The 26,317-nt window shown below is 45.6% G+C and overlaps 1 protein-coding gene across 2 annotated transcripts in view; it reads left to right on the forward strand.

Moving 5' to 3' along the window:
- Positions 1 to 26,317, forward strand: part of diaph2 (diaphanous-related formin 2) — a 328,038-nt gene that overhangs the window by 109,294 nt on the left and 192,427 nt on the right. Inside the window, exons 12-20 of one of the 2 annotated variants that reach the window (XM_062476107.1) lie at positions 806 to 916; positions 2,131 to 2,243; positions 5,412 to 5,528; positions 9,372 to 9,490; positions 10,471 to 10,535; positions 11,380 to 11,484; positions 15,359 to 15,421; positions 18,326 to 18,688; positions 22,660 to 22,774. In XM_062476107.1, the coding sequence (XP_062332091.1) occupies positions 806 to 916; positions 2,131 to 2,243; positions 5,412 to 5,528; positions 9,372 to 9,490; positions 10,471 to 10,535; positions 11,380 to 11,484; positions 15,359 to 15,421; positions 18,326 to 18,688; positions 22,660 to 22,774 (1,171 nt within the window). The remainder of the gene's footprint in view (positions 1 to 805; positions 917 to 2,130; positions 2,244 to 5,411; positions 5,529 to 9,371; positions 9,491 to 10,470; positions 10,536 to 11,379; positions 11,485 to 15,358; positions 15,422 to 18,325; positions 18,689 to 22,659; positions 22,775 to 26,317) is intronic. The other variant, XM_062476108.1, reaches the window with a different exon arrangement.

Consider the following 26,317-nt stretch of genomic DNA (forward strand, 5'->3'; position numbering starts at 1 on the left):
ATAAATTAAGATATTGTGTCTGTGTGTAAGTGTGCGTGCGTGTTTGTGAATCTGTTTGTGCCTTTTTGTGTCCGTTTTTTGTCTTCTTTTGTGTTTGTGTGTGCCTGAGTGTGTGTTTATGGGAGATGTGACTGTGTGTGTGTGTGCTTTCACACGTGCAGAAAGAAACACTTACAGCAGGAACCAGTGTGGAAAAACGAGCCAGTGACTGCGTCCCTACGGCCGTTAATAAAAGATGCAGGCCAAAATGAACGCCAGGGTCGGGCTTTTGAAGGACTACTTTTCACTTGTCGATCACAGGAATGTTTCAGCTTCCCATTGATCTGCTGTCAGAGGAACACTCCGTCATGTCCTGACGCTCCTCCCTGGAGCCACATTACAGCCCGTTAAGACCCATCAGCTCTTTCCCTTCCCCTCCGCCTCCCCCAAGCCACCGCCCAAATCCAATAAATCTATGTAAAATGTACATGTGGTTAATGCATTTCCTGGACCTTTGGCGTTCGCTCTTCTCAGCTCTGTGTACCCTATTTTGTCATTCTCTTTCTGCACAAACAGAAGGTTCCAGGGTCTTCTCCCCTATCCCCCAAAACATACACATTTGACAGAGTTTCCATGGACATGTTTCGATTCAACACCCCTTGAAAAAGTACAGGATAATGACCACATCATGCCCACATTTCACTGGCAGCCCTGTGCAATTCATCACCATACTGATTCATGCTTTTACCATGAATCCATTTTATGTATCTTCTTTTCTTCTGTGTGTGCGTGCGTGCGTGCGTGTATGGTGTGGTGCCTACCACAGGTGGCCTGTATGCAGCTCATCAACGCCTTGGTCACTTCCCCCGACGATCTGGACTTCAGGATACATTTACGCAACGAGTTCCTGCGCTGCGGCCTCAAGAAAACTCTACCGGTGAGTCACACAGGCACATGGCCGTCTCCTCCCCTTATTTCTCCTTCTCTCAAATCACTACCTTCAGCAAAATGTGATTACAGACTATGTCTCCTTAATGCACTCCCCCTAAACCCCCTCCCATGTAACCTGTACACTGTATTAGAGAGATAAAGTTACAGATAGAGAGCCAGGCAGAGAGATAGGGCAGATCGAGCTCCTGTTATTACCAGCGCGCTGTAGCTCACCTCACCGTGAGGCACCACATCACTGATCACAGTTGTCTCCTGGGCAGTGTTATCAATCAGCGGGCCAGATCTGCGCTCACGCAAACGAGGCCGACTCTCATCACTCACGGCCTTGTTTGGGGAGGGAAAGACCCACCACGTGTTAATAAGTCTCTCTCACGGCTCTCCCTGATTATGGCTGTCATTAGTTTAATCATCTTCATCTCTGCCCCCCGATATGACAGGGATCCAGTCTAGTTGTTTATGAATGTCACATGTATGGCCCCTTTTTAAACTAGACAGCTGCTTTCAAAGTAGGTGTTAATGCTAGAAGGTAAAAACAGCCCGCGTCGATTAGGAATATAAATTGAACCAGCTCCAGAGAATGGAAAAAAGAAAAAGAAAAGTTTACTTTCTGTGACCCCTAATCCTTGAGAGAGTGAGATTCGGCCATTTCCTCCCGTCTGCCATTGAGGCCCGGATCCCTGCTCTGAACTGGTGTTTCCTAAGACAGATGGCGAGCCTGGAGAGCATCCCTCTGATTGATAGCTGCAGAAACTGGGTTACATTTGGGCTGGGTGGTGTCTGTAAACTCCCATGGCAGTGATTCATAGTGAAGTTGTAAAGTGCACCATTACAGCCCCTGGTGGAGGCAGAGCAGGTGTGGAGGAGTAGGGGAGTCTGGGAAATCTGGCAGAACAGGGGGAGGGTGCTCTAGCTTCTGTGCACCAGTCGCTGTGTTTATCCCACAAACTAGTGTGCAGTACTGTACGCAAATAAAGCTCACATCAGCTGGTGCGTCATGGTGACTTTTGGTGAGGTTGGATGAATGTGTGTAGGTCACTCTAAACAGCACAAACTAGGTTAGACATTTATTTATCAAATAAACAACAATATGTCCCAGAGCTTTTCAACGCAAGTACCTGGGACCAGTGCCATGATTGGATACCGTATTCTAGGCAGTTCCCTTTTGTCGTCCCATATCTCTTTCCTCTCTTTGCATTCCAGGAGTTGAAAGAGACAGAGGAGTTGGACATTCAGCTGAAGGTATTCAATGAGAACAAGGAGGAGGACTCCATTGAACTGTCTCACCGCCTAGATGACATCCGGGCCGAGATGGAATATCCTTTTGTCTGCCCCCACGCGGATGGCAGCCCAGAGAATGGCTGCGGGAGATGGAGTATATTGTGTGGGCTTTGCCGAGCGCTGTGCAAAAGCCTTCAACGCGAAGTTCATTAGAGAAGGATTTAAGGATCCACAGTGCAATCTCCAGCCCTATCTCTTACCTGGTAAACTAGGTAAACAACCCTATCCTCACCCTCTTCCTCCTCTCTCATCTTGCCCCTCCTCTTCCTCCTCCCACACTCACAGTTCCTCACAGTTCTTTATCTTTCAAGTTCAACTCAAGCCTAGCTGATGTAAGACGCATGGGCTTATCACATGCTGAGTCTTCTTCTCAACTCTCTGCTTGCATTGTTAGTTGTTTTCCAGCTTGTTTTTCAGAGCCAGGTAATACAACCTGGCATTGGGCTTAGTTTGTTCCATACTTTGCCCTTTGAGTTGGTAGTCCAAAGTGCCCTCCCCCCTCACCATTCAGCGAGCTGCAAACTTGAGTAGTTTGCACAGTGAGCCTCATACGAGCCCAGAGTTGGAGGCCGGCTCCAGTATCCTTGGCCAGGTGGCTAAATAATTCAGAACTCTTGGCCGCGAACACGTGTTGAAGGCTGACATTGCGGGCGGACGTCGCAGGCCCTGACACTGTTTTACAGATGTTCACTCCAACAACCTTTGTCTCCTCAAATCCCCCAGCACTAGAACATCAGGTAGTGACTGGCTGGCTGAGTGACAGCTCCTGTTGATGCTCCGAGAGAAGGAGGAGGGGGGACAAGAATAGCGCACCTGGATTAATGATGTGCTTGAGCAGGTTCACAAATGAGAGGGCCCAATGTTTGTTTCCAAGGACAATGTGGTATTGATCTGTGAGTGGTGTGCATGATGTGAATGCCCTAGCTCCCATAGTCCCATTGCCTTCTAAATGTTGACACACTCTCCCTCTTTCTCTCTCTCTTTCTTTCTCTCTCTCTCTCTCTGTCTCTGTCTCTCTCTCTCTCACACACACATACACACACTCCTGCTGCCCAGTCACTACATATGCAGTTTGTTTCCCTGTCTGCCTTATGAATATTAACACAGCAAGCCTTGTCTCCTGTGTGTCCGGTCCAGGTTTGGGTGCTGGAGAGGTGACTCCAGGCCAATCATGAATATTAATGTCCTGTGGAATTGTGATTGATTGACCCTACCACTGACTGCTCTACACCTCACCTCACTGCAGCTCATGTTTATTCATAGACCACAGCTCCACATGGGTAGCAATAAACCGGTAAAGAGGGATAGAAAAGAAAGAAACAAGATGAAAAAACGGCGACCCATTGGATTAGCATTGTTCTATCGAGTTTTCATTTCTGTAGCTTACTGATAAATGTAGCTACTTGGACACTTTCCCAGTCTTGGCGTCTACTTATGTCGCCTTCAATGCTGTTGTGGCTAGACTATAATTGCATCTCTCTGCCTTGGTAATTCTCATTGGTCTCATCCAGGCTAATACAAGGGATACACAATGATACTTCAGAGGAGCTTGTACTCCCTCCTGCACCCTCCTGCATTTGATATGGGAGAATTGTTTTAATTACAGACTTGGTCAGAGTTAATTGGAAAATAGTGTCAAACAGTGTTAAAAAGGATTGATCAGCTTTGATGGCAGTGGACATGTATAAGGGGGCGGGGGGGATAGGTGTTAGAAGGAGCATGTTTTAAAAGCATGTTATGCAAGTATGTGGTCATGCTTGGAATGTATATGGTAAATTGGACTGTGGTAGCACTAATCTAAAGCTCAGTCAAGGCTTTAGGTTAATGGGGCCTTTTAAAGGCAGGCTTTAAACAAGAACAAAAAAAAAATGCTTTTTGTTCATTACAGGCCATTCACAGAGAAACGTGAATGAGCTCAGCTGCAGAGAGTGTGACAGAGGTTGGATAGTGTCCCTCCCATAGTCAGGCCATAAATATTTCAGCAGACATTGTCAAAACCCAGACTAGCTGCGTATTATGACGGCAATCCATTTTTTATCTGTCCCAGCTTGATGTGATGCCACCACGTACTCCGTCGCTCGTTTCCTGCATGTGTGTGCTGTTTGGTGTGTGCTCTCATGATGAATAACCATGGGAGGACCTTCCTTTCTCAAGCAAACTGTCTAAATAAGCCCTGCAAGCTATTTGTTTTCCTGACTTTAACACAGTTTTTAGGGTCCACTGTTTTGGGTTGCCAGTGGGACTTAATATCAAAAGCATTCTTGGTCATTAGATGAAATCCAATTATTTTTTTGGGGGGGGGGATAAAAAACAAACACTGAAGTCTCTGGCTTGATATTTTGTTGAATCCAGTCCACTACTATGTACTATTATAAATTAGATTTAAAAACTGTTCTGATCTCAATATAGGGTTTTTTCTCTCTACTGAACAGTTTCAATATCTGAGAAATTGACTGCTGAATGTAAGAGCTGTGACAGCTTAGGATCGTTTTAGAAAACAACTAGCCAGCAATCCTTCTCTAAGCCTCGGACGTAATCGTAAAGGAAAAAGAAAAAAGGCAAAAACATGAAAACTGGGAAAGAAAGACGATGACTTCTATTTGATTCAACATCTATTTTAGACATGAAAAGCTATCAGTCCCTTTCCTTGGGGAGTGAAGTTGTTGGACACATAATCAATACCTTTTGCAACTTTAAGAACATATTCTTTTCTTGTCCATGGACAAGCCAAGCTCAATCTCGAGACTGAATTTCAGCAATGTTTCACAGTTGATGGATCTCAGTTTCACAATTTTCCCTTAAACTATTCAAAGCGATGGACTTTTTACGTGATTAATTTCTTTCACCTTTAAAGGTGCAGATTGACAGGTAAGCCAGAGGGATTCTGCTTTATTGCCAATTCCTCCTCAAGTTAGCTGTTTACTTTCCAGCAAGTCCCTGAAGGCAAACGATGAGAGGAACCATCAACGCAGTGTTTGTTTCACACAATGACGCCTGTCGGAAGCTTTTGATTGAGGAGGAAACAATTGAAAAACAAACACTGCAGATGTAGGAAATGATTCAGGTATTTAAAATATGATGCACAATGATACAATGTCAAGAGCCATAAAGCTGTCCTCTCTTTCCAGTGTGTTTTGTGTATACTGTTTATTGATTTTTCATTACCCCAATGAAATGTTACTGGCCTTAACCCTCCTCTGCACTGATATGAATGAGGTTTACCACCTCCTTTCCAACATGGTGAAAGACACGGGCTCCGAGACCTACTTCCTGTCAATCCTCCAACACCTGCTCCTCATCAGGAACGACTACTATGTCAGGTAAGCAGGCCCAGATATTCTGAAATGTTTTTCAAAAGAAGGTACCTGTGGCTGTGTGAACCACACACGTGTAAAAGGGCTCCAGTCCTCATACTAATGCTTACTTTAGCGGGCTGTGACAGTCGAGGCGCTGTTGCATTAAAATAAGGCTCTTTTAACCGTGACTGACTTAAAGGAAAAAAAGAAAGAAAAAAACTGCAAGGACATTCTTTCTTCTTGGTCATCCCATGCAACAAAACATGCATTTGACCTCAAGGTTGGAAATGTGGCATGACCCTCACAGACAAAAAAGAAATACAAAGATTTCCTAGTGGGAGCTATCCTCAAAACCCTGCAATCTTCCCCGTATGCTTTCATGTCCACTATCACTTAGCATGGTAGTTGTTCAGATGAGGAGGGGCAGGTCACAAGCCATTTCAGCATGAAAGACTGACAGGACCCTCCCTCAATGCATCTCTCTGACTGTAACCACCGCGACCCGAGATCTTCTCTGTCAGAGCAGAGGAGATATGCGGACACGTTATTTTGTAATTTGAAATGATGACTTTTTATTATTCAATGTGCCGCCCCGCACTGTGCTCTGCCTAAACAGTGTAAATATGTCAATCTCAGCAGAGAGGATTGGGTTCCTCTGAACGTGAATGACAGTGATCAATTCACCGCTGTGTCAGTCCTTTTGCAGGAATCAAATATTTAGAAAATGGGGAGACGAGAGAGAGGATGGAAGGGAGGGAGGAGGAAGACAACTTAACCGTAGACAAGTTGCTGCTCGCCGGGAGTAATGAATAATGCATTCTTCATCGTGTTGGAGAAAGTGAGAAATGGAAAACACATTAGCCAACAGTCGTACAGCAAAGTCCACCTCAGCGCGGCTGTCTCTGTGTTCGCCCTCCTCCGACGCCGGGGTCTCTCTCCAACACTGACATTCCCCAAAAGATCACTGCATGCTCATTAAATATGAATGGGCTTATTAAATATATGCTTTCAAATACATATTTCCAGAGTGTGCTGATACAAGCGTGGCACAGACACCAGCAGGCACACAAGCACATTCACAACATCCCACTGTTTCGCTTGGGGCATCTGGTGCAACATTCTATATACGGCCCCCTTTAATGCATCAGAACCTTCTCGCTCTCTTTGAACAGGAATATCTTTTTATGTTCCAGATGGGATTGGGTTGGTGGGAAGTGGTATGACTATAATTTGAGATTAAAGCGAGGCCCTTAAGATCATTTTGGGCTTTGATGACCCCATCTTGGTGGAGGTGCGGCGGGGCGGAGGTGTGAGTGTTGTGCGTCGGTGTGTCAGCCTGTCAGGCCACATCAGCATTGGGAGGCTGGCCCGTCCATAGGTGTGTGAAACGGCCCTGTGATCAAAGGGGCGGCTAAATGAGATATGCCAATGTCAATATCCCTACAGAACGGAGGACTTTGAATCAAAGGTGCCCCTTTTAAAGTTTAAACACGTGCCTGCTCCTCTGATTGACCCAGTGAAACTCTGGATCCACACAACAAGACGCTCGTCACATCGGTGAGGTGGGATGCCTTTGAGGAACACCGCTCAGAACCGTCGTGCGTCGTCACTGACACCCCCCCCCACCCCTCCCCAAGGGTTGGTTTTTATTTGGGATGATTAATCTGCGAGCAAGCACATTCTATAACTAATGGGAACACATGAAACCCCAGTAAATATAGAGCAGATCTCCTCTTTTGGAGGGGGGCGATATGGGGATTACGGCTCGCTATGTGGAGCAGAGCTGGATCAGGGGCTGCTAGGAGGGCTGAGGGCTGGGACCATGTAGGGAGGGAAGGTGCCAGAGTGAGGGAGGAGGAGCAGCAGGAGGAGGAGGAAGGGGACTGGTGCCGGGGACAAATGCTGGCTTCTGGAGCCGGGCTCTGCCCGCTATGCTCCCTTGTTCTAGAGAGGTCTGACAGTTCTGGGTCACTCCTTCCCTCCCTCCCCAGCTATCCAGGCTCGGTGGCGATGGCGAGGGCTGGGGGATGCTGGGAAAATAGGGCGGCTTATGGAGATAATGATGTGGTCTACATCGGTGACAGTCATAAACCCGTTGCCACGGCACTAAGCCACGCGGGGCGACCGCGGTCTCTGTCGCGAGCCCAGTCCCTCACCTCGAGTGGGCGACGGCAGCCGACAAAATACATTTCCGTTCCTATTCGCTTGTCCTCGCTTTAGGAAACAGTGTGTTTAAAGGAAGATCTGTGGTGACATGTCTTGGCTCTGGATCCTTTGCTTTTGTTTTTCTGTTTACGATATGATATGGCTGCCCCGCATTAGAGGCAACAATGACTAATTCCCTGTCATTAGATATGAAGGCTTGACTCCTCTCTGTGTTTCAGGGCTGTTAGCTAGTTGTACTCCACATAAATAGCCACTTTACACTTTAACCGCGTTCTTTTAATACTGAAAAACTGTCTGAGACACAATGTAGCCTGCTTACAGCATGTCATCTATTTTAACCACATCAATACCCGTGCCCCTGTCCAAAGCAATAGAAAAGCAGGATTTTAAACAGCCTTTGATTCCCTTATCTGCATACAGCCTTGTTATGATCCTGGACTTCTGAGGCGTCCTGCCTCGAAACACAGAGCAGCACCGAGAAGCTCTGGTTTGGTGGAAGAGGCCAGGAATAAATTGGAGCACATCAAATCTGACTTCCACATATTGCCTGAGCTCTAAATATAGGCCTCTCTCTTTTTGGGACAGGGGGTGTACAACAACATATGGGGGTACATTAGAATCAATGGGAGCAGCGTCCTGTCGTGGATTGTCAGTAGCTATTTGTAGATTTATTGGACTGTTTATTCAGTCCGCACTCTTAATACCTCACTCATACTTACTGAACGATGCAGTGCAGTAGTGTTATCTTTGCGTTTCCCCCAGGCTTTCCCCCCAAAAACTCCTTCTACATTCACACCTGCCCTAAAGGAGTATTCCTTCCCTTAAATAAGTTTACCCGTCTGAAAGTACGGTTATCAGAGGTAACTCGTCTACCGTCCTGTAACTCTAACCTGTACTGATTCACATTCATTTGGCGAATCCACGATTTAACTAGCGTTGACCGGGAGCAAGTGACAAATTATCATTTACCTCGAGTGCGGATTTTGAGGCGACATTTCCTCGGATCGGTCCCACATCATTAAATTCCAGACTCCGCTGGCTCGGGGGAACAGGAAGCGGAGATGAGACATTTCTAGTGGGGAAAATTGCGTATCTGCTGGCACCATTCAAGGTCATGCTTGGAACATTATTATTTGCCACTACGGAGCTGAGCTTAAGTTGACATTGTATTTGCTAAATGTCACTCGCAATTAAAGTTGATAATATAACTGGGAAAAGGTCATGCTCCAACCTGTGTGGCGGAACAGGAGTCCCAGGCTGATTCAGATGCGCTGAGCTCCGAAAACATCGAGCCCAGTGTCTGTCACACTCATTACAAAGAGACATGTTTCCCCCCGCCATTGTGCTTTTAATTACACACATTACACTGATTAGATTTGCATTTCCAGTCTTTATGGCTGCCCTTAATTGGCAAAGATGATTGCAAATTAGGCGAGGGGGCACGGTGGCCTGGGCCTCAGCGAGTCACCTTGAAATGGACAGAGTCACGGAAAGTCTTTCAGACGGCGAGATTTAATATCCCGATTTCATGATCGTGGTAAAGCAAGTGATCAAATTAATTGTGTCTTTCTTTTCAACAACCTTTCAGGGATGGCATTCTGTGACCTCTAGGTTGGGCATGAGGGTAATTTGTAGGAAACCTTTATAGTTTGTGCCGCTCATATCTTGCCAGGGTTTTAATTGTGTTCCTTGACTTCCTAGGCCACAGTACTACAAGGTGATAGAAGAATGTGTGTCTCAGGTGGTACTCCATCGCAGTGGCATGGACCCGGACTTTGGATACAGGGAGAGATTGGACGTTGACTTCACCCACCTGATCGGTAGGCTCCATTACTGCATTGCACATTCAGAAATGATCTCATCCACAGCACGACTGCTGAAAGACCGGCACCACAATACCACTCTCTAACCGCAGCTAGGAAACAAAATCCAAATAGACAACTATTTAGTAATATAGCCAAAGCTGTGATACAACAGTATACAATTCATATTTCTCTCTGTCGTTTTCAATCATCTTCCAGACAGGTTTTTTCTCTCAAAACTACAGGGGTGAGGATATTGTAATATCCTGCGCTCCCTCTCATTATCTTCCTGTTAGCCCCTGAGATTCCTCTCAGTAACACCTGCAGTTGCTTGACATATAAGATAAGGTAGTCTAATTATGCATACATAATGCATTCTCTGTGGGATAAGACTGTAACACATCATGTCTCATCATAAACTGGAGAAGAATGAACTGCTTTTTTATGCAGTTAGGACATTATATTAGCTGTGTCTCATGAATCATACAGAAACAAGGTGTATTTGCTCTAAATTAGATATGCAGTCATTCATTACCTCTAATAGAGAATAATTAATAAAATAACTGGACTTTTGTTCATAGTTTTTTTATTTTACACTATCGTGTCACTAACATTTCTGAGCCAACACAGTCTCATTAAAAGTTTCCAAGCCTATCCATGAACTAATACAAATTCAGCTGTTGTTTTCACTTTGCTCTGCTTTAATGAGTTGAATAACAACGATTCAGGGAGTTGTTTTTGTTAAAATCACATTGGCAACCTGCAGAACAGAATCCATATCTCCTAGGGGATGTCAAGACAAAAAAAGGAACGACAGGTGCCTTTTCCCCTCTTCTTTTGCTCATTTCCGTCGTCTCACATGATTCCTTCCGTGGTTGAAAATTCACATCCACTCAAACCAGGGATTTTAAATAAGCCGTTAACCATGTACACAGCAACTGATGTGCACTTGATGACTGCTCACGGCGAGGGATGCCTCCGGGTGTTGTGTCTTCCAGATCAGTGTGTGGATAAAGCCAAGGTGGATGAGAGCGAGCAGAAGGCTGCTGAATTCTCCAAAAAGGTGAGGAATTAATAATTCCTTTACTGATATTGGTGTGCCCCCCTCCCTCCTAGTTAGAAACGTTTATCTTTCCTGAGCTTCCAGACAAGCTATTGATTTGCATGCCCCGATCAATAGCTGGCAGCGGAGCTACATGATCTGTATCTGTATTACAAGAATCGATGCGCCAACGTACACTTTGATGTTTGTACGATGCGGAGGGTCACAAGTTAAGATATGTACAGACACTGTTCATCGCCCTTTTATCTAATCCGGCATGACCAAGCAGCACCTTTTTAATGTTGATGTACTTGATGCAAAATAAATTATGTACGGTTCCTAGTTCACGTCGCAGCCTCTGAGAGACACTGGTACCCAAAAGCAGGGCAATCTACCTTCAGATTGCCCTCTACAACCATACAACATTGGTTTGAAGCTGCAGCCATCCCCACCCTAGTCTTCTGTGACTCACAGACCTGTGTCAGATGAAAAGGCACCCTAGCCCACTTTGAGGCCTCCTCAGACAGTAGCAACACCCCCGCATCAGCCCCAGCACCCCTGGCACTGTGTGGGGACATCTGAGGAGGTCTGGGTGTGCGTGGAATGAAAGCCAGGTTCCCTCCTGCTGCGGCAGTGAAAACATTGTCCTGACACTGGAGGATTTACACAAAGGTTAGGCCTATCACCACACATGAAAGCCAGACCCAAAACACAGACAGAGGACCACGGGGTAGGGTTCCACGAGCTATCATTAGACCCCGGCCAGCGGTGTTTGAGACAGGCTGTACTGGCGTCGACGTTCCCTGTGGTTGACTGTCGTCTCGCGACGCACCACCACTGACCTCTGTGTGTATGTGTGTTGCAGTTCGATGAGGAGTTCAGCGCACGGCAGGAGGCCCAAGCCGAGGCTCAGAAGAAGGAGGAGAAAATCAAAGAGTTGGAGGGTCAGATTCGTACCCTGCAGTCACAGGTAAGCCCCACGCAAGATGACCGGGTGTAGGGTCATCCATCTATTCATCTATTCAAACACCTTTTAGCTTTTTACCTTTTTCTGTTCAATATTATCGATTTGGACAGAAGCATTAGGGTACGACAATAGGAAGTATTCTTTTCTCTCTCTCTTCAAACTTAAGGCTGAAAGCCCCACATTGATCACGTCATTAGAAAGAGGACCTTACAATTTGTTATTGAAAGCCATCATGGCCGGAGCTAAAATGGTTGTTAGGAGGAGTACTTTTGGTTAATTTGGTCAAATTGAAACCCTTCCACCCCAAGCACAGATGCAATATTGCTGTAAGTGGGTATTTTCAGCCATGCAAGAGTGTTTGATTTAATAAAGGGTCAATCTCCTTTTTAAGATGTAGGATTTGATATTGGTAAATTTCTTCATTGCAGCCTGTTCTATGCAATTGTATCATCACAGAGATGGATTGCATTTCTCTTCTGGCCCTCACACCACCATCTTTTACCAGAGCAAACCCCTTCAACCACAGCACAGCAAATGACTGCTATTTCCTCCTTAACCCAATTTGACACACTTTAGTGCTGCCTAGGGACAAAAGAGCATTTTGCTTCACTGCTTACTGGATTTAATAGAAACCAATGCTGAGAGGAGCTATAGAATCCATACTAGAGATGATCCTTTCTAAACCAAATATTTGGCCAGTACATGAGTCCATTCTCTTCCCCATTTCTCTGTCTCCTTGTCTACCAGTACATGTAGCTTTGTGTTCTGGACTGTTCCCAAAGAGCAGTTGCTTTCATTAAGGTTCATGGCTGCCCCTGGCAACCCTTTGTTCCTCAGTCCTTCATCGAATGTGGAGGGAAGCATTAGCGGCAAGATTCGGCCCCCATCTTGGCCAACACCGAGTCCCCCCCCCCTCCCCCCTCTCATGCCCTCTCTCCCCGTCCAGACTTCACTTAATTTGTGTGCAGTCCTTCCTCTCCCTCTTCATCTGCCTGAGTGCCGTGTCACCACTCGTTACCTGCTCCCTCGGCCAAACCCGTTCATCACTCGCTCAGCGCCCAACGACTGCCCGCACGCACATATTCATGAGGCCATCACAGTGGCCGTCGTGGCTCTCCACCTCCTCCCCTCTCATCACTCTCCATCATCGCCCCTTTTATTCCACGCTCTGTCCCTCCAACCCGCCTCTTTCTCTTCCTCTCCTCACTGCAGTGAGCACGTCGAGGCATCGCCTGCCTCCTTGCTTTCTCTCGGCGGATTGTGCGTGCGTGTGCGCATATGTGTATTTTTAAAGCTTTTCTCCCCATAAAACACTCCCTCCCTCCCTCCACACACGCACACATACACCCACACATACCCAGCAGGCCTGGGTCTTTTGAAGCCAGGCTGTTTGTGGTGCATTAACAGGTAGTATAGTGCAGGAAGGCCCTTGAGAGGCGGACCTCTTCATCCTGTGCTCCTCTGAATGCTCCTTCAAAGACCCACTGCTGCTGGAGCTTTTCACATCAACAGACGTGCCTCGATGGAGAAATGCGAGCTAACAGAAAGCTAGCGTCAATAGGGCTGTGAGCGCATCGGCGTAGCACAGTGGGTAATTTGGCATGGCTAAAATCGAGTTTAAACACACGTTGCGATGCACACTAGAAACACTTATCACCCAATTACAGCTTTTATTCCACTTGTTCCTGGAAGTGGTTCTCTCAATGACTTGCATATTGGCTCCAGCAGCAACACAAACCTGTAGTGAATTTGATCTATTTTGGCTTTGGGTCCAACATCATATTTTGTCACTTGTTAAATCACTATCATGTAGCCCATTTAGATAATTTAGCGAGTTAAGATTTCAAATTGTCAAATATGGCATTTGTCTGTAGCAACTGTACCGCAAGTATCAAATAAAAAGGTTTTTCAATTATATCATAGCCTTTAGAATGTACAGAGTTGTTAAACACCTCTCAGAGGGACACCTTCTGATTTGTGTTTTTCTCACTTGCCTTGAAAACAATTTGACAGTGGAGCCTTTGAAACAGGGTTTTTTTTAAATGCAGCGGCAGATACGAGACCAAAATGTATCATTACGTAACCTAATCCACCTTTAACACAGCCCTGCGTAAAGCCATTTGCCTTCGGAGCACCAAACCTTTAAATCCATGTGAAGACACTCAGTTAGTTCATCAAAGCTCCCCGCGCCGCATCTGGAATTTTATTGAATATGAATGAAGTGGAAACTGCTCATCTTGTCGACAGAACTCTCCCAGATATTAAAAGCAATGGGAGTCTCCTCGCCCTTGCTTCACACCTTGTCAGTGAACCCAGGCATTTAATGAGTCTCTGTCTCAGGCAGTGTTGGCATTATAACAAGCAGGCCGTTTGATGTGTCTGTTTGATTATCCTCCTGATCTGATGGAGCACAGGTTTTCCCTGTAAACATCGACAAGACACAATAAAATTGCAACAAATGGAACTGTTCCACCCGCCCCCTAACCCTTGCTAACCCATCTCTGCTGGAGGAGGAGTAGGAGGTGGTGGAGGTGGAGGGAGGTAATCGTAGAATTGGCTCAGGCTGAAATGAATAATGTAAAACTGCGTTGTTACCTCAGAGCACTCTGCGTGCCATCCCATTAATCGGTTTTAACAACCTGGCGGTCATGGAGCTGACCCAGCACAGCCCAGAGTCTGGATAGAGGCATTGCAGACCTCTCTCTTTCTCCCCTCTCTCTCTCTCTCTCTCTCTTTTTCTTTTTTCTTTTGCTCTCTCTCACTACCAGTCTGCCTTCTGCTCTCTCTCATTACTGCGTCGAGCCGAACAGGTAATGACAGTGTAGCGCTCACAATGCGCTCGTTGCTGCCATGTGTTCACTGCCATTGCCATGAGTTACAGCCAAGCAGTTCACCAGCACAAATGTAGTCGCAGTTAACATGCTCGCCGGGGGCATTTTGATAGGTTATTAACGTGCAGCACTGTGCTAACATGTGCTGGAACATGTAGTTAATGCACAGCCCTGCAAATGAACCTGTCTGAAGTTTTGTAGTAAACCTACCCCAGCCATGTCCCAGGAAGAGTTGGGCCTTGCGGGTCAAGGTTTTGAATATAGAGATCCACTCCGGAAGGTGAAGCGTAAACCAAAAGTTTCCCTTTCCCTTCAAAATGACACTTTATGGCCACTTTCGAAACCCGCGCAAAATGGAAATTCTTTTTTTGGTCTTCACCATGGTAGTTTCCATCTCTTCTCCATTATACATGTTAAATATTTAATTCTCCTCAGTCCACAGCAACGCTGGTTCTGTAGGAATGACTGTATTAAAGTACATTTCTTTGTATAAAACCCAGTGCTTTTCTGGCCAGAGAGAGAGAGAGAGAGAGAGAGAGTGCTGGCCATCAAAAAGACTAGTGTAAGAGTGTGAATTGCTGTGGCATAAAACACATGTAGAACCACAGTAGTAGACTGCTGAGAGCCTTGTGTTTGAACATAACTATCTTCCACTGTGTCATTCTCTCACCAGGGACAATGATGTGATAGTTAATAGATTGCACTGGTTACAGTTTAGAAGGATTATGATTCAACAATGTTCAGTTTTTGTTATGATGTTAACATACAGTCACACATATTCTGTGAATATGGGCATACCCCAATGGTGCTTAAAGCTAATATCTTGCTTTATATCTGACACTAATACTTTCTTTAGGACACTTTGCTCTAACTTGTGTCTGTGTTTGGTGTTAGCATCTGTACTGTAATCAATGTACTAGTATTCTTTATCTTGTCTTCCTAACTTACCTCTGTATGTACATTTCTGTTGCTTTGTGTGCTTGTCCCTCTGTTTGTTGTGTGTGTGTGTGTGTGTTTGTGTGTGTGTTATTGTGCTGTCTGTCCAGTTAACTAGTGAGAAAGACAAGCTCAAAGAGGCTCAGAAACTCATCAGGGAAACTGAGGCCAAGGTGGGTGTCTCCTGTGCATATGTGTCCCTCTCTCCACCCTGCCTGCATGCCTGGAAATGATACTGCCCGGGAAATCTTCAAAGACATCTACAGAAAGTTGTATTCAACAGAAATGGTTAATCAGTTGCCAGCATCATATCAAAACATCGGCACCAATGCAATTTAATTTTTGTCAGCAAACACTTTCTGACCGAATACCTTCATTGCTCATTAACAATAATACTATGGGTGGAATCTTTAATTGTATGAAAGTCCTAGCTAATTACCAGCCAGTCTGACCCCCTTGTTGATTCCTGAACACTGTGAATATCACAGTAGAGGACTTAGATTTCATATCAGCCCACTCTGCTTCGCTAATCACTGCTCCAGATGAGGCTAGGGAGATGGCTCGCTGCCAAGAAGCCATTAGGACAACCAGCCTACCTCGACTCACCTCACTATGACCCCCAGCAAGCAGTGATCCCAGCCTAGGCTGTTACTGTGAAAGCCTAGCCAAAACAACTGTTACTGTGAAAGCCCAGCCAAAATAACTGCGAGCTTCAGACATGCTTATGAGAGGAGAGGTGAACCAGTCCCAACAAGAAACAGCCAACACCCGAAACACCAGAAACAAAGCTCTGTTGCTATGTGAAGACAGAAGCTTGGATTGCTGGCTGGGGGCAAGGTAGTTTGAGTTTTGATCTGGGGACCGAGGGTGTGAAGAGTGTCAGATTGCTCAGATCCCTGGGGTGGCGCTTAATACTAGGCCTGATTAGCATTCTTTAGACACTGCAGGGCCCAGCGCGATGAGAAAACGAAAAAGTGTTAGGGAGAGAGAGAGACAGAGATAGGCGAGAGGGAGCGAAAGAGAGAGAGATGGAGAGAGAGGCAAGAGAGAGACAGAGAGGGGGGGGGGCAAGAGAGAGGAAGCATTTGAGTGGGGTCTTCTGAATGCGGCAACGATGGCACTCTAATTTAGCAGCTAATTTGCTGCCATTCTCTTTTATTAATCTTAAAAGAGAAAATGGGCCACGACGGGCCGGAGATTGACAGACGTATAATCATTGGACGGGGGCTTTCGTCGAGGGGCTCAGGGCTGCCGGTCTAAAATGCTCCTCATGCTACACCTTTTTAATTTCCTTCCTAATAAACAATCGGCTGATGGCATTGTGTAATCAAACACTTTGTAATGCCTTTAAAGATGAGACCAGTCACATATTACCCACGTAATCAAGAGAGCAGGGGGAAGGCCACTTGGAAGGGAATTGGTTTCGGAAATGAGAAACTTTCTCGTAGTCAGTGTTATTGGAAAAGCGTTGGGCAACTTTTCAGAATAAAGGCCCCTAATCTAAACCAAAGGTCAAACCATATCTATGCTATGGCACCTCTAATTCTTCTATCTGCATATGTTTTGTCTCTAAACAGTCTTTCACCACTGTTATCAAGGATTATATATATAAAAAAAAATGTTTATAGTGTCGAGGCCCTTGATAGGGTAGATGTGTCCAGGTCTGGCTCTTATCAGTAATGGGTTTAATTTCACTCCTGTCTGCTGCCTAATAGCCTGTCTTCGCCAGAATCTTTCATCTGGACTTTTGCATGCTGTGGCAACATTTCTTATCTTTCTGTAAAACCATGGTCGACCCTCTGCTGGTGCCTCCCCTATGTTTACGCCTTTGTGCCAATGACACACAAACAGGTAATACACTTAATTGTGAATACAGCACCATATGTATGTATAGCGCTGGCCGAGATTGCTAGAGCAAGTGTTGGTATAGTTTTAGAATTCCATTAGGGCTCTCATTAGCTAAACTGGTTCAGGTGGCTGTATCACTTTCATACACTTTATCTATTAGCAAATTGCAGAAGCAATTTTCCTGTTAATCAACTCCCAACAGTTCAGGCTCACCTATTACGGGCTCTGATTAAATGAAATGCGTACCAAATCATACATGGGCATCGCGCGGTAAAACGTTTGAACAGCGTGACTTTTCCCTAATTAGGAAATAAATTCTGTTCTCGTCACGGAAATGATTCTTCAGAATGAACGCATGTTACACGTGACACGTTCTTTTTTCCTTGCCATGCTCTTGCCCACCGCTTCTCTGTCATACATGTCCCCTGTGTTCTCCCATGACCACAGAATTGACAGTGACCGTAGCTTTTAGAGTCCCACTACACTTGATTACAGATGCTGTCCCTCAGCAGACCAGACGCAGATATATGGTGTCAAAAGTTGTTTTCCTTTATGTAACTTTAAGTCCTTTATGTAACCATTTTATTAGCTTTCCATGCAAGGATGTCTAGCAAGGGGTGACAATTACTCAGTTTCTAAAAACCAATGTGCACACGCACAGTGAAGTTATCACACAGTACCGAAAGCAATTCATGTTAACTTACAATGCTGCACGCACAACACCCACAGCCACACATTATGAAAATCTCCTGAACACTGGTAGTAGAGAGCGTGAGGTATCTCCCTACATGTTAACTACATTTAATATATCTGGGACCTCAGCTCAAGGAATCCAAATAACCCAGACTCCCAGCTGAAGCATTGGAACTAAGAACTCCTCTGAGATTTGATGGGGCGTCACCGTTCTCTTTGCGGTAGAGCAACATCTAGTTCTGTTAGGGAATGTGACTGGAGCTGGAAGATGCCGTGCTTTTATCCACTGTCCTCACACTTACCAATGAACACACACACACATGGGTACACACACACACACTCCCACACACATAGACATAGAAACACAAATTCACTCACAGCATCCCAAATGCATGACACTAGCTTTGCGGGTGAAAGTCATGTAATGGTGGTAAAAGCATTGGGCCCCAGGTCCCCAGACCCTGATCTTGACTGACGGGGATTTTTTGGGGGAGGGGTGTCGTACCGTCTCTGACATCACTCTCTCGTGTCAACAGATTGCGGCCGGCCCAGCAGCAGCTGGGACTGGAGCGCCCCCGCCACCACCCATACCAGGGGGGGCGGCCCCTCCACCCCCTCCCCCGCCTCCCCCACCGCCGCCCCCACCTGGCGGAGGTCCCCCGCCTCCTCCTCCTCCACCACCTCCCCCCGGCATGGCTAGCATGCCACCTCCTCCACCACCGCCCCCCGGCTGTGGCCCACCACCGCCCCCCGGCTGTGGCCCACCACCGCCCCCCGGAGGGCCTCCAGGATTTGCCTTTCCGCCCCCTGCCATGCCTGTCATCAAGCTGCCTTACGGACTGGAGCCCAAGAAGATCTACAAGCCTGAGACGGTCATGAAGAGGGTCAACTGGTCCAAGGTACGGTGACACAACCTGTTAGACGGCAACTTTATTTATGATTCTCATTCTGTGCTGAAATGACTTCATTACAGAATGTGTTAATTTAATGCTGTTGTGAATAATGCCACGGTTGTATGCTTGATTTCTAGAGTTGAGTTCTTCCATAATGAAAAGAAACATTTGAAAGGGACCTGAAGGTCCAATCTACTTTGAGCTCCATGGTCTCCATGGAGCTCCATGGTCCAAGTCTATTCATATTTGGCATTTTCCGAGGTTCAACACTCCCCCACACTTAATCATTAAGATCCCGCTGTAAACTATGTTCAATTGCACTCACACCTAGCATCATTTGTCCTTGCACTTCCACTTCCAGCTAATGTCACTTGAGAAAGAGTTTTGGTTGTGTAACATGCTACAATTCTAATAGGATTTCAGAAGGGCATTCTTTTAATGTGGGTTTTTATTTTACCATGGTTCATATTTTCATCGCTTCAGGACCTCTCAGAATTGCAAATGCCATTTATGTTTTTGTGCTTCGCATATGCTTATGTTTGAACTCTCAGGGTTCTTTTTAATTATTGACAAATGCCAAAATAACTAACTAATTTAGATTCAGCCCCCCCCCTCCTCAAAAAAATAATCTAAATTATATATAATAAAAATAAAAATAATGTAGTAGTTGAAGTTCATTAGTAACACACAAACAGTTTCCCACTTATTGGTTGTGGTTATTTACTTTGACATTTTGCAAAACATATGGATTGATGAATTCATGCCTTGATTTATGGTTGTTATTCATAAATAACACTGTTTGCCAATCCATTCAGGTACAGTGACCCAGGTAATATTATTTATCATCACACATCAACCAATAAGTGGAAAACTGTTTGTGTATACATTTAAAGAGAACACATTTGTCTCATTATTATCATCTTATTCTCTCTCTCTCTATGCATATGTGTGTGCAAATATACACACATGCACACACATATATATGTTTGCATGCGTGCATGTGTGTCATGTCTGTTGGTAGAAGGTGTTTATATTCACAAGCCCTCTTGGCCACGTCTCGTTTCCTCTGCTGAATGGAAGGAATATGCATGTGCATTAACCTTGCCTCGGCAGACGCTGGAGCTGGGACATGCAAATGAAATAGCACTAGATAGCACTCAAAGGCATTCATAGCCTCCTGAGGAAAAGCAATCTGTGTCTCTTGTGTCGATTAAGTGAGACTGGAGTCATCTGTCTTCTCTGTTTGGAGCAGATGGAGGCATGGAGATGCCAGCACCACCGTGTTATGGCTTTAAAAAAATGAAAAAAAAGATGCGGGAGGTGAAGAATACATACAACTGTACGAGCCCATCACCATCCACACCATCTGAAGCACCACAACACATATGAATGTGTACATGTTTATTGGGTGCCTGTGAAGATAGAGGACGGGAGCCTTATCTTACTGATGATGCAGGACCACTATGTGAATATGTTTGAGGAAAAGAAGCAGCCTGTGTGTTTGTGAGAGGGAGAGGGAACAGGAGGGAAAGGGAGAGGGGAAAGGAGGGAGAGAGAGACAAGGAGGAAGACAGAATTAAATTGGGGAGACAGTCAATACGCTTGACTAGATTTTTAAGAATCACCCAAAGGAGACTCTTATAATCTCAGCTGGATAAAAGAAAAATACGTATTTATAAAAAAGTGAAAAGTGCTTGGACTCCAGCCAGGAGTCATAGCCATTTATACTGTATACATTTTTTGCATGTAACATATTTTCAAGCATTGACATTGGAGATTGCTGCCTGGAGGTAGTGTAATGCAATTTCTCCTATGGTTAGCGCAGCTACACGGGGGAACAACATATTCAGAGGAGAGAGCAAATGATGACACAGTCTTTGAGGCTGCACACAGCCCACACCAAGCCACCACACATTTACAGCAGGGGAAACCTGGTTGATTTGAGAGGGGACGGGGGGGACTTGCCAGTCCAGTCTGAAGCTGAACTTAGTGTTGAGAGTAGGGGTGGAGGTTGTAGGGTGGGTGGGACATCCCAGGGTGGTGTTAAGTGTGCTGTTATGTTACATAGTTCACTGAGTGTGGTGGAAGTTTGGCTCTGGGCTATTGTGGGTGACTGTCATGTCACATGGGTAAGCTGACAGACAGGCTCCATTCAGGACATTGTGTTGTGCTCACATGTGGTTCACATCCCTTGCATGTTTTTTCCACCCACATTTTTGTTGTTGTTGTAAATATTCAAAAGTATACTGTACATCACATACTTTCTCACACACAAACACATACACACATTTAGACATTCCCATTTGTTTATACTATTGATTTTATAATTTGCACAATATTCAGACATTCACACTTCCAAAGTACATCCCTGTTTTATGGTGATGATGATCCCTGAACATGATAACATTATTATATTTTTTCTCTGCCACTGCAAGACTTGGGCTGAACAATGCAATTGTCTATAGACCAGTCAATTTGGATTTATAAAGGATGCAGAACTATAATGATCCTTTTTAGGGTGATGCTGCTGTAATTATATAAATTAGCACAACAATACTCTTATAGAGACATAAATGCACAAGGCAGAAGCGAGACAGGATCTAAAATCATTTACTTGTTCCCGGAATCTGGGAAGTCGTTCGCAACCAATAATTCCATGGAATAATGTGCACAGACATTCTAATGCTGCGGTTTAGCATTTCTTTGTAAAGTTCAATAGGCCATCATCAGTGTTCACAATGGCAGCCATTCTAGTCTGCCCTGAACTTTGTATTCACAATAGTTTGGCTTTGTGTCTTGGCTGTCAAACTTCAACTCAGAGTATTTGAATTGGACCCTTTGGAGTCAGAGTCATTGCCAGTTATTCTCTTCTTATTACTCAGTCTCTACAGTGCACGCATACTTGGACCCTTTTATAGTGATGTGTACATTGTTGTCATCCGGCTGTGAAGTACATAGGGAAAATCAAAGTAAATTTTTTTTTTTTGTATGCTATTTCACGAGCCTTTCAGAGCCTTTTCAGTTCTGCAGTTCAAATTGTACAGGCTATGGGGTTGGAATCGACCACTTTCAATTGTTCTAAAAGGGCCTTGGTAGCAGAAAAGAAGCCCACTGGTGCTGCACTCCAAACAATAGGCGGCCACAACCTCTGCTCTAAACAACTTCTACTTCTCATTGGCCCAATTCTCCATTAAAGGCCCTTTGGCCACCATTACGGCACTCTGCCAGTGAGCCTCCCTCTCCCTCGCTTGTCTGGCTCCATGGCTTTTACACCAAATGCCTGTTATCAAGTGGAGCCCTCTCCCTGCACCCGTGTCTCTCTAGATCAGGTCCTCAGTCTCCGGGGGCTGCCGCTCCTCGTGTTGTCAAAGGGCTAATGACAGAGGTGCAACAAGCCGCTTGTCCTGCCCGCACACGAGTGCCACGGCAAGTGCCATCGCAGAGCCACTCGACACAGCCCATAATGGACTGGCGAAGGACAGCACCACGCACATTAGTAGGCAATTATCATCACAAACAGCACGGAGGTGCTCATTCCATATGGTTTGGCAGACAGCAGCTGTGGTAACGGTACTTAACGCGGGGCGCTAGATGCTGCGTAAACAATCGAAGCCGTGCGGTTAGGTGTGTGTCGTGTCGAGAGGCGTTCCAATTCTCCTGTGGAGAAGGAGATGATAGCTTTAAAGTCTCAGGTCAGCAAGGGTCTATCCGCATCTTATTGTTCTGTAATCTCACAGGACCTTGTCCCCTTTCATGCAAATGTTCCACCGAACTGTGAGAAGTGCATAGTTGCACTGTTGTGTCTCCATTTATTTTTTTTAATACATTTGAAATGTTTTTTGTTCTCATTTTTTTCGTTCATTTTTAGTTAAAGTGAGAGGTTTTGTTGGGAACTGCTATTTTGAGTGGTAGGAAGGGCATGTGGAATGCCAGCGTTTGATTGTGCAGATAATGGAACTTTTCCTGTGTCATTGCAGATAGTGCCTCAGGAAATGGCAGAGAATTGCTTCTGGATCAAAGCAAAAGAGGACAAGTTTGAGCATCCTGACCTCCTAGCCCAACTCTCACTCAGCTTCTCGTCCAAGACCAAAGGTAAGCTTTTTTTCTCCTGCCTGTTGCTACAGCAAACACAACTCGTGCTGCATGAAGCCACTTCTATGCTGGATGAAATGGGTGCTTTCATCCTACTGACACAGTGGAAACCTTCTCAGTTAATTGTTAATTAATCATCCTAACTCATTGTGCTGTATCTACTGAGTATGGTTTTGGCAGGTTTCTCTGTTTGTTTTTGTGTGTGTGTGTGTGTGTGTGTTTATGTATACTGAGGACAGTCATGCTTGACTTGACTGCTGCCTTTTCCAGACCAGTGGCTGGTCCTTCGGAGAAGCATAGCTTGTGGATGTGGCTCAGGGACTCTCCCGTCCCAGACTGTTTGTTTCTCAGATACACATCCGGCCTGCCACACTCGCTGATGAATAACACAGGCTAAAGAAAGCCTGTTTGTTTTCTGAGTCGTTTGTGTGTGTGTGTGAGGGGAATATGTATTCCTCCCATGACAATGCCATTGTTAGCTAGCTCTCTGACAGCATGTGGACACTCCTGCTCCAAGTCCTTCATTGGGAGGTGGGAGGGGTAGAGGGGTTGGGTGGGGGTATTGAGGGTGAGGTGGGGGGTGGATCATAGCTAGAGCCCTGTCATGCACCACTCTTCTGTGCCTGAGCTTTGTGGTTATTTCTTGCAAGTAAACTTTCCCGTCTGTGTGGACAGCCATCAGGCTGGCATTGGCCTTTCAGTCTTACCCTGCTCATGGGAATCAGCCAGGAAGTGAGCTGATGAACAAATGCATAGAGGGAGAAAGAGAGAGAACATTGGATTCTGTTTACATGCATATTACATGTAATGGTGCCTTTTTTCCGCCTTCTATACAGCACATAGTACAGTAGAGCCTCCGTTACATATGTGCTTCTGCTGGCATCCCAGTAGGCCACACTCACACCAGTTTTTCAATGGATTCCTATCAGATACCCCCTACTGTAGAAACAGTCGATTCTCATGAATAAAATATGCTGTTTAATGTTTGATATCCCCACTATTTTATTATAATTATGTATTTACAATGTTGTTGGCTTTTTAGTTGTTGCAAGGAGCAAGCGCGCTCTCTGGGCTTTTAAGATTCTACCACATTTGGATGCACATACTGCATTAGTAGACAGTCTCATTGAAACACCTGATATCTAGTTGATCTCCACTGTAAAGATACTCTATTCAAATATGCAACGTTTGTCAAGGACCTTCTCATGCTGACTGTTATTTTATAGCTTTCCAGTGCAGTTCAATTCAAGTTGGCAGGTGCTTCAAATACCGACAAAATATGCTTTTCATGTGTTTCACCGAAGCAAGTGGTTCATACTGGTACCTCAGCAGTTGCAGAGGTGGGTTAAGAAACATAATGTCTGCATGGGTGAATGAGTTTGTGAGGGTCTCTCCGTCTAACAGTGGTACCACAAACTATAAATCCTCACAGCTGAACTGCCAAACAAATCGCTTGAACAAACCAACTTCATTTATCTGGAAAATTGTCCCTTAATTTATGTTGCGCAGTTTTTGGCCCTGCACGTAACAAGTTGGTTTTTCTCCTCTTTCCCTTCCCTTCAGTTCCTTTATCTCAAGGCTGGTATTTATAAGTGAAGCACGAGTCTGGGGACCGTTGTATCGTGAAGGATGAGGCAAGCAGGTGTAAATGCCTTCCCTGTGGAGCTGCCCCCAGAACATGGTGCAAAAAGGCTCGTGTTAACTCACTGTTCCCTGGGAGTCATGCCCGTTACTGGCATTGTCAAAGAACAACAACCGAGGAAAACGAAAACCATGCAACCAACCAATAGCACTTTTCTAGCCTTCAATTTCATCTGAGCACATTTCACTCAAAGAACTTTAGCTCGGAAACCACTGGGAGTGTACGACTACTACAACTCTCCTGCTTGTTCAAGAGCCACAGACCTTTAATAGGTTTTAACAAGAAAGGGACAACATAATCAATAGGGATTTCATGCTCAGCTTCCAGCCTCTTAAGATGATCAGATTCGTACTGTATTTCCAATTAGATATACCTTGCCACAGATACAGCAACATGCACACAGCACCCCAGCTAAATACATCAGTGAAGGGACTGTTGGAAGTACAGTAGACTGTGTCACTGTGGTGCATTGGCTTGCGTACCTTAACTTTTCCCAACCGGCTCAGCCCTTCCTAACTGCAGCTATAGTAATGAAGTGGGCAGGTATTCATTGAATGCCTAGCCCTCCTCACCCATATAGATTGACCCCATCCATCCGGACAGAGGAAAGGAAGTGCTGCTTTGACCTTTCAAAGAGCTGTGTCAGCAGAATAGTGGGTCCTTGGAGCCACGGCCAGGTGACCTCTACCTGTCCCCTGCTCCTCCGTCCAAGTCACCCCGAGAGCCCCTCCATCCCAGCCAGTCCACGCAGGGCAACGAGGCTGCTCGATAAATCCTCCAACCCCTTTTCTTCCAGGTTGCTCCCCAGTAACCTCTCCTTCTTCTTCAGTCTGTCAGACATCACTGCAGGGCTGGGGGAAATGTAAGTGTCCCCTTGTGCTGGTTCTATTTGTTCTGCTGTATTTATATCGCTGCTGCCGGGCAGCCCGCCTGCTTCATCGTATTGTTATTTTGTTCCCCCCCCCCCCCCCCCCCCACAGCTGGCTGTTTGGCCTTTTCCGACTCGATCCCTCATTCGCCGTCTCTCACTTTCTTTCTCTCTTTTCCTTTACCCTCGACTCCTTTCACTCCGCGGTATCAATCAGTGGTTGTGCCTGCTTTCTGCTCCCGGGATCAAATCAGATGCACTCGTGGATTGAGCGCGTAGCATGGCCCGCTGCATTTGAAAAGCAATTCAGTTTCGGGTTGGAGCTTTTCGTGTCTGTTTGAAATAAGATTGATGCTGGCCAACCCCCATCCCCCCCTTCCCCTCTCTTTCTCCTCTAATAGGTTTTCTCGATCTCTGAAGCTCACTCTTAAATAGAGAAAGTGCAGCGATGACTTCTTGTAATAATGACATGTTGACTCCGGCATATTTTCTTAACACCCACAGCGAGGAAAGTCAAGTTCAGTGAAATTATAGCGTCGTATTTACTGTAATGAAGAAGAACAAAATGTATACACTTACGTACATATCAGCCTTCTTTCCATAGTGGGCTACTTCTGCTAACACACAAGGGGAACTGAATACAAAGTCAACAAAACCATGCACAGCAGTTAACCCGCCGTCAGTAAGGGCCAGATAAGGGTGAGGTAGATAACTCTTCTCCTCCATGGATCTTCCTCCTCTCCCTGTGAGGACCAGTCCAGGGACGGCTCTCCTCTATCCTCCACGGATGAAGCTCAGAACCAAACATCTGAGGAAGACGCATGGAAGGACGTCCAGCGATTTATCTTAAGGGATGAGCCGGGGGTTACACTCGACCTAGCTGAGTGGAGTCATGGGCCACTCCTCTCCCAGCATGCTCCTGTGCTAATGACAGCGAGGCCTCTAATGAACGCGCTCCATCTTGCGCCTGCGGCCAGCCAGCATAGAAAGTGGGGTCATGGTCCTTTGGTCTGAACCACTCATTTAAGTTTAG

Source organism: Osmerus eperlanus, chromosome 13 (assembly GCF_963692335.1).
Source record: "Osmerus eperlanus chromosome 13, fOsmEpe2.1, whole genome shotgun sequence".
Classification (NCBI taxonomy): Eukaryota; Metazoa; Chordata; class Actinopteri; order Osmeriformes; family Osmeridae; genus Osmerus; species Osmerus eperlanus.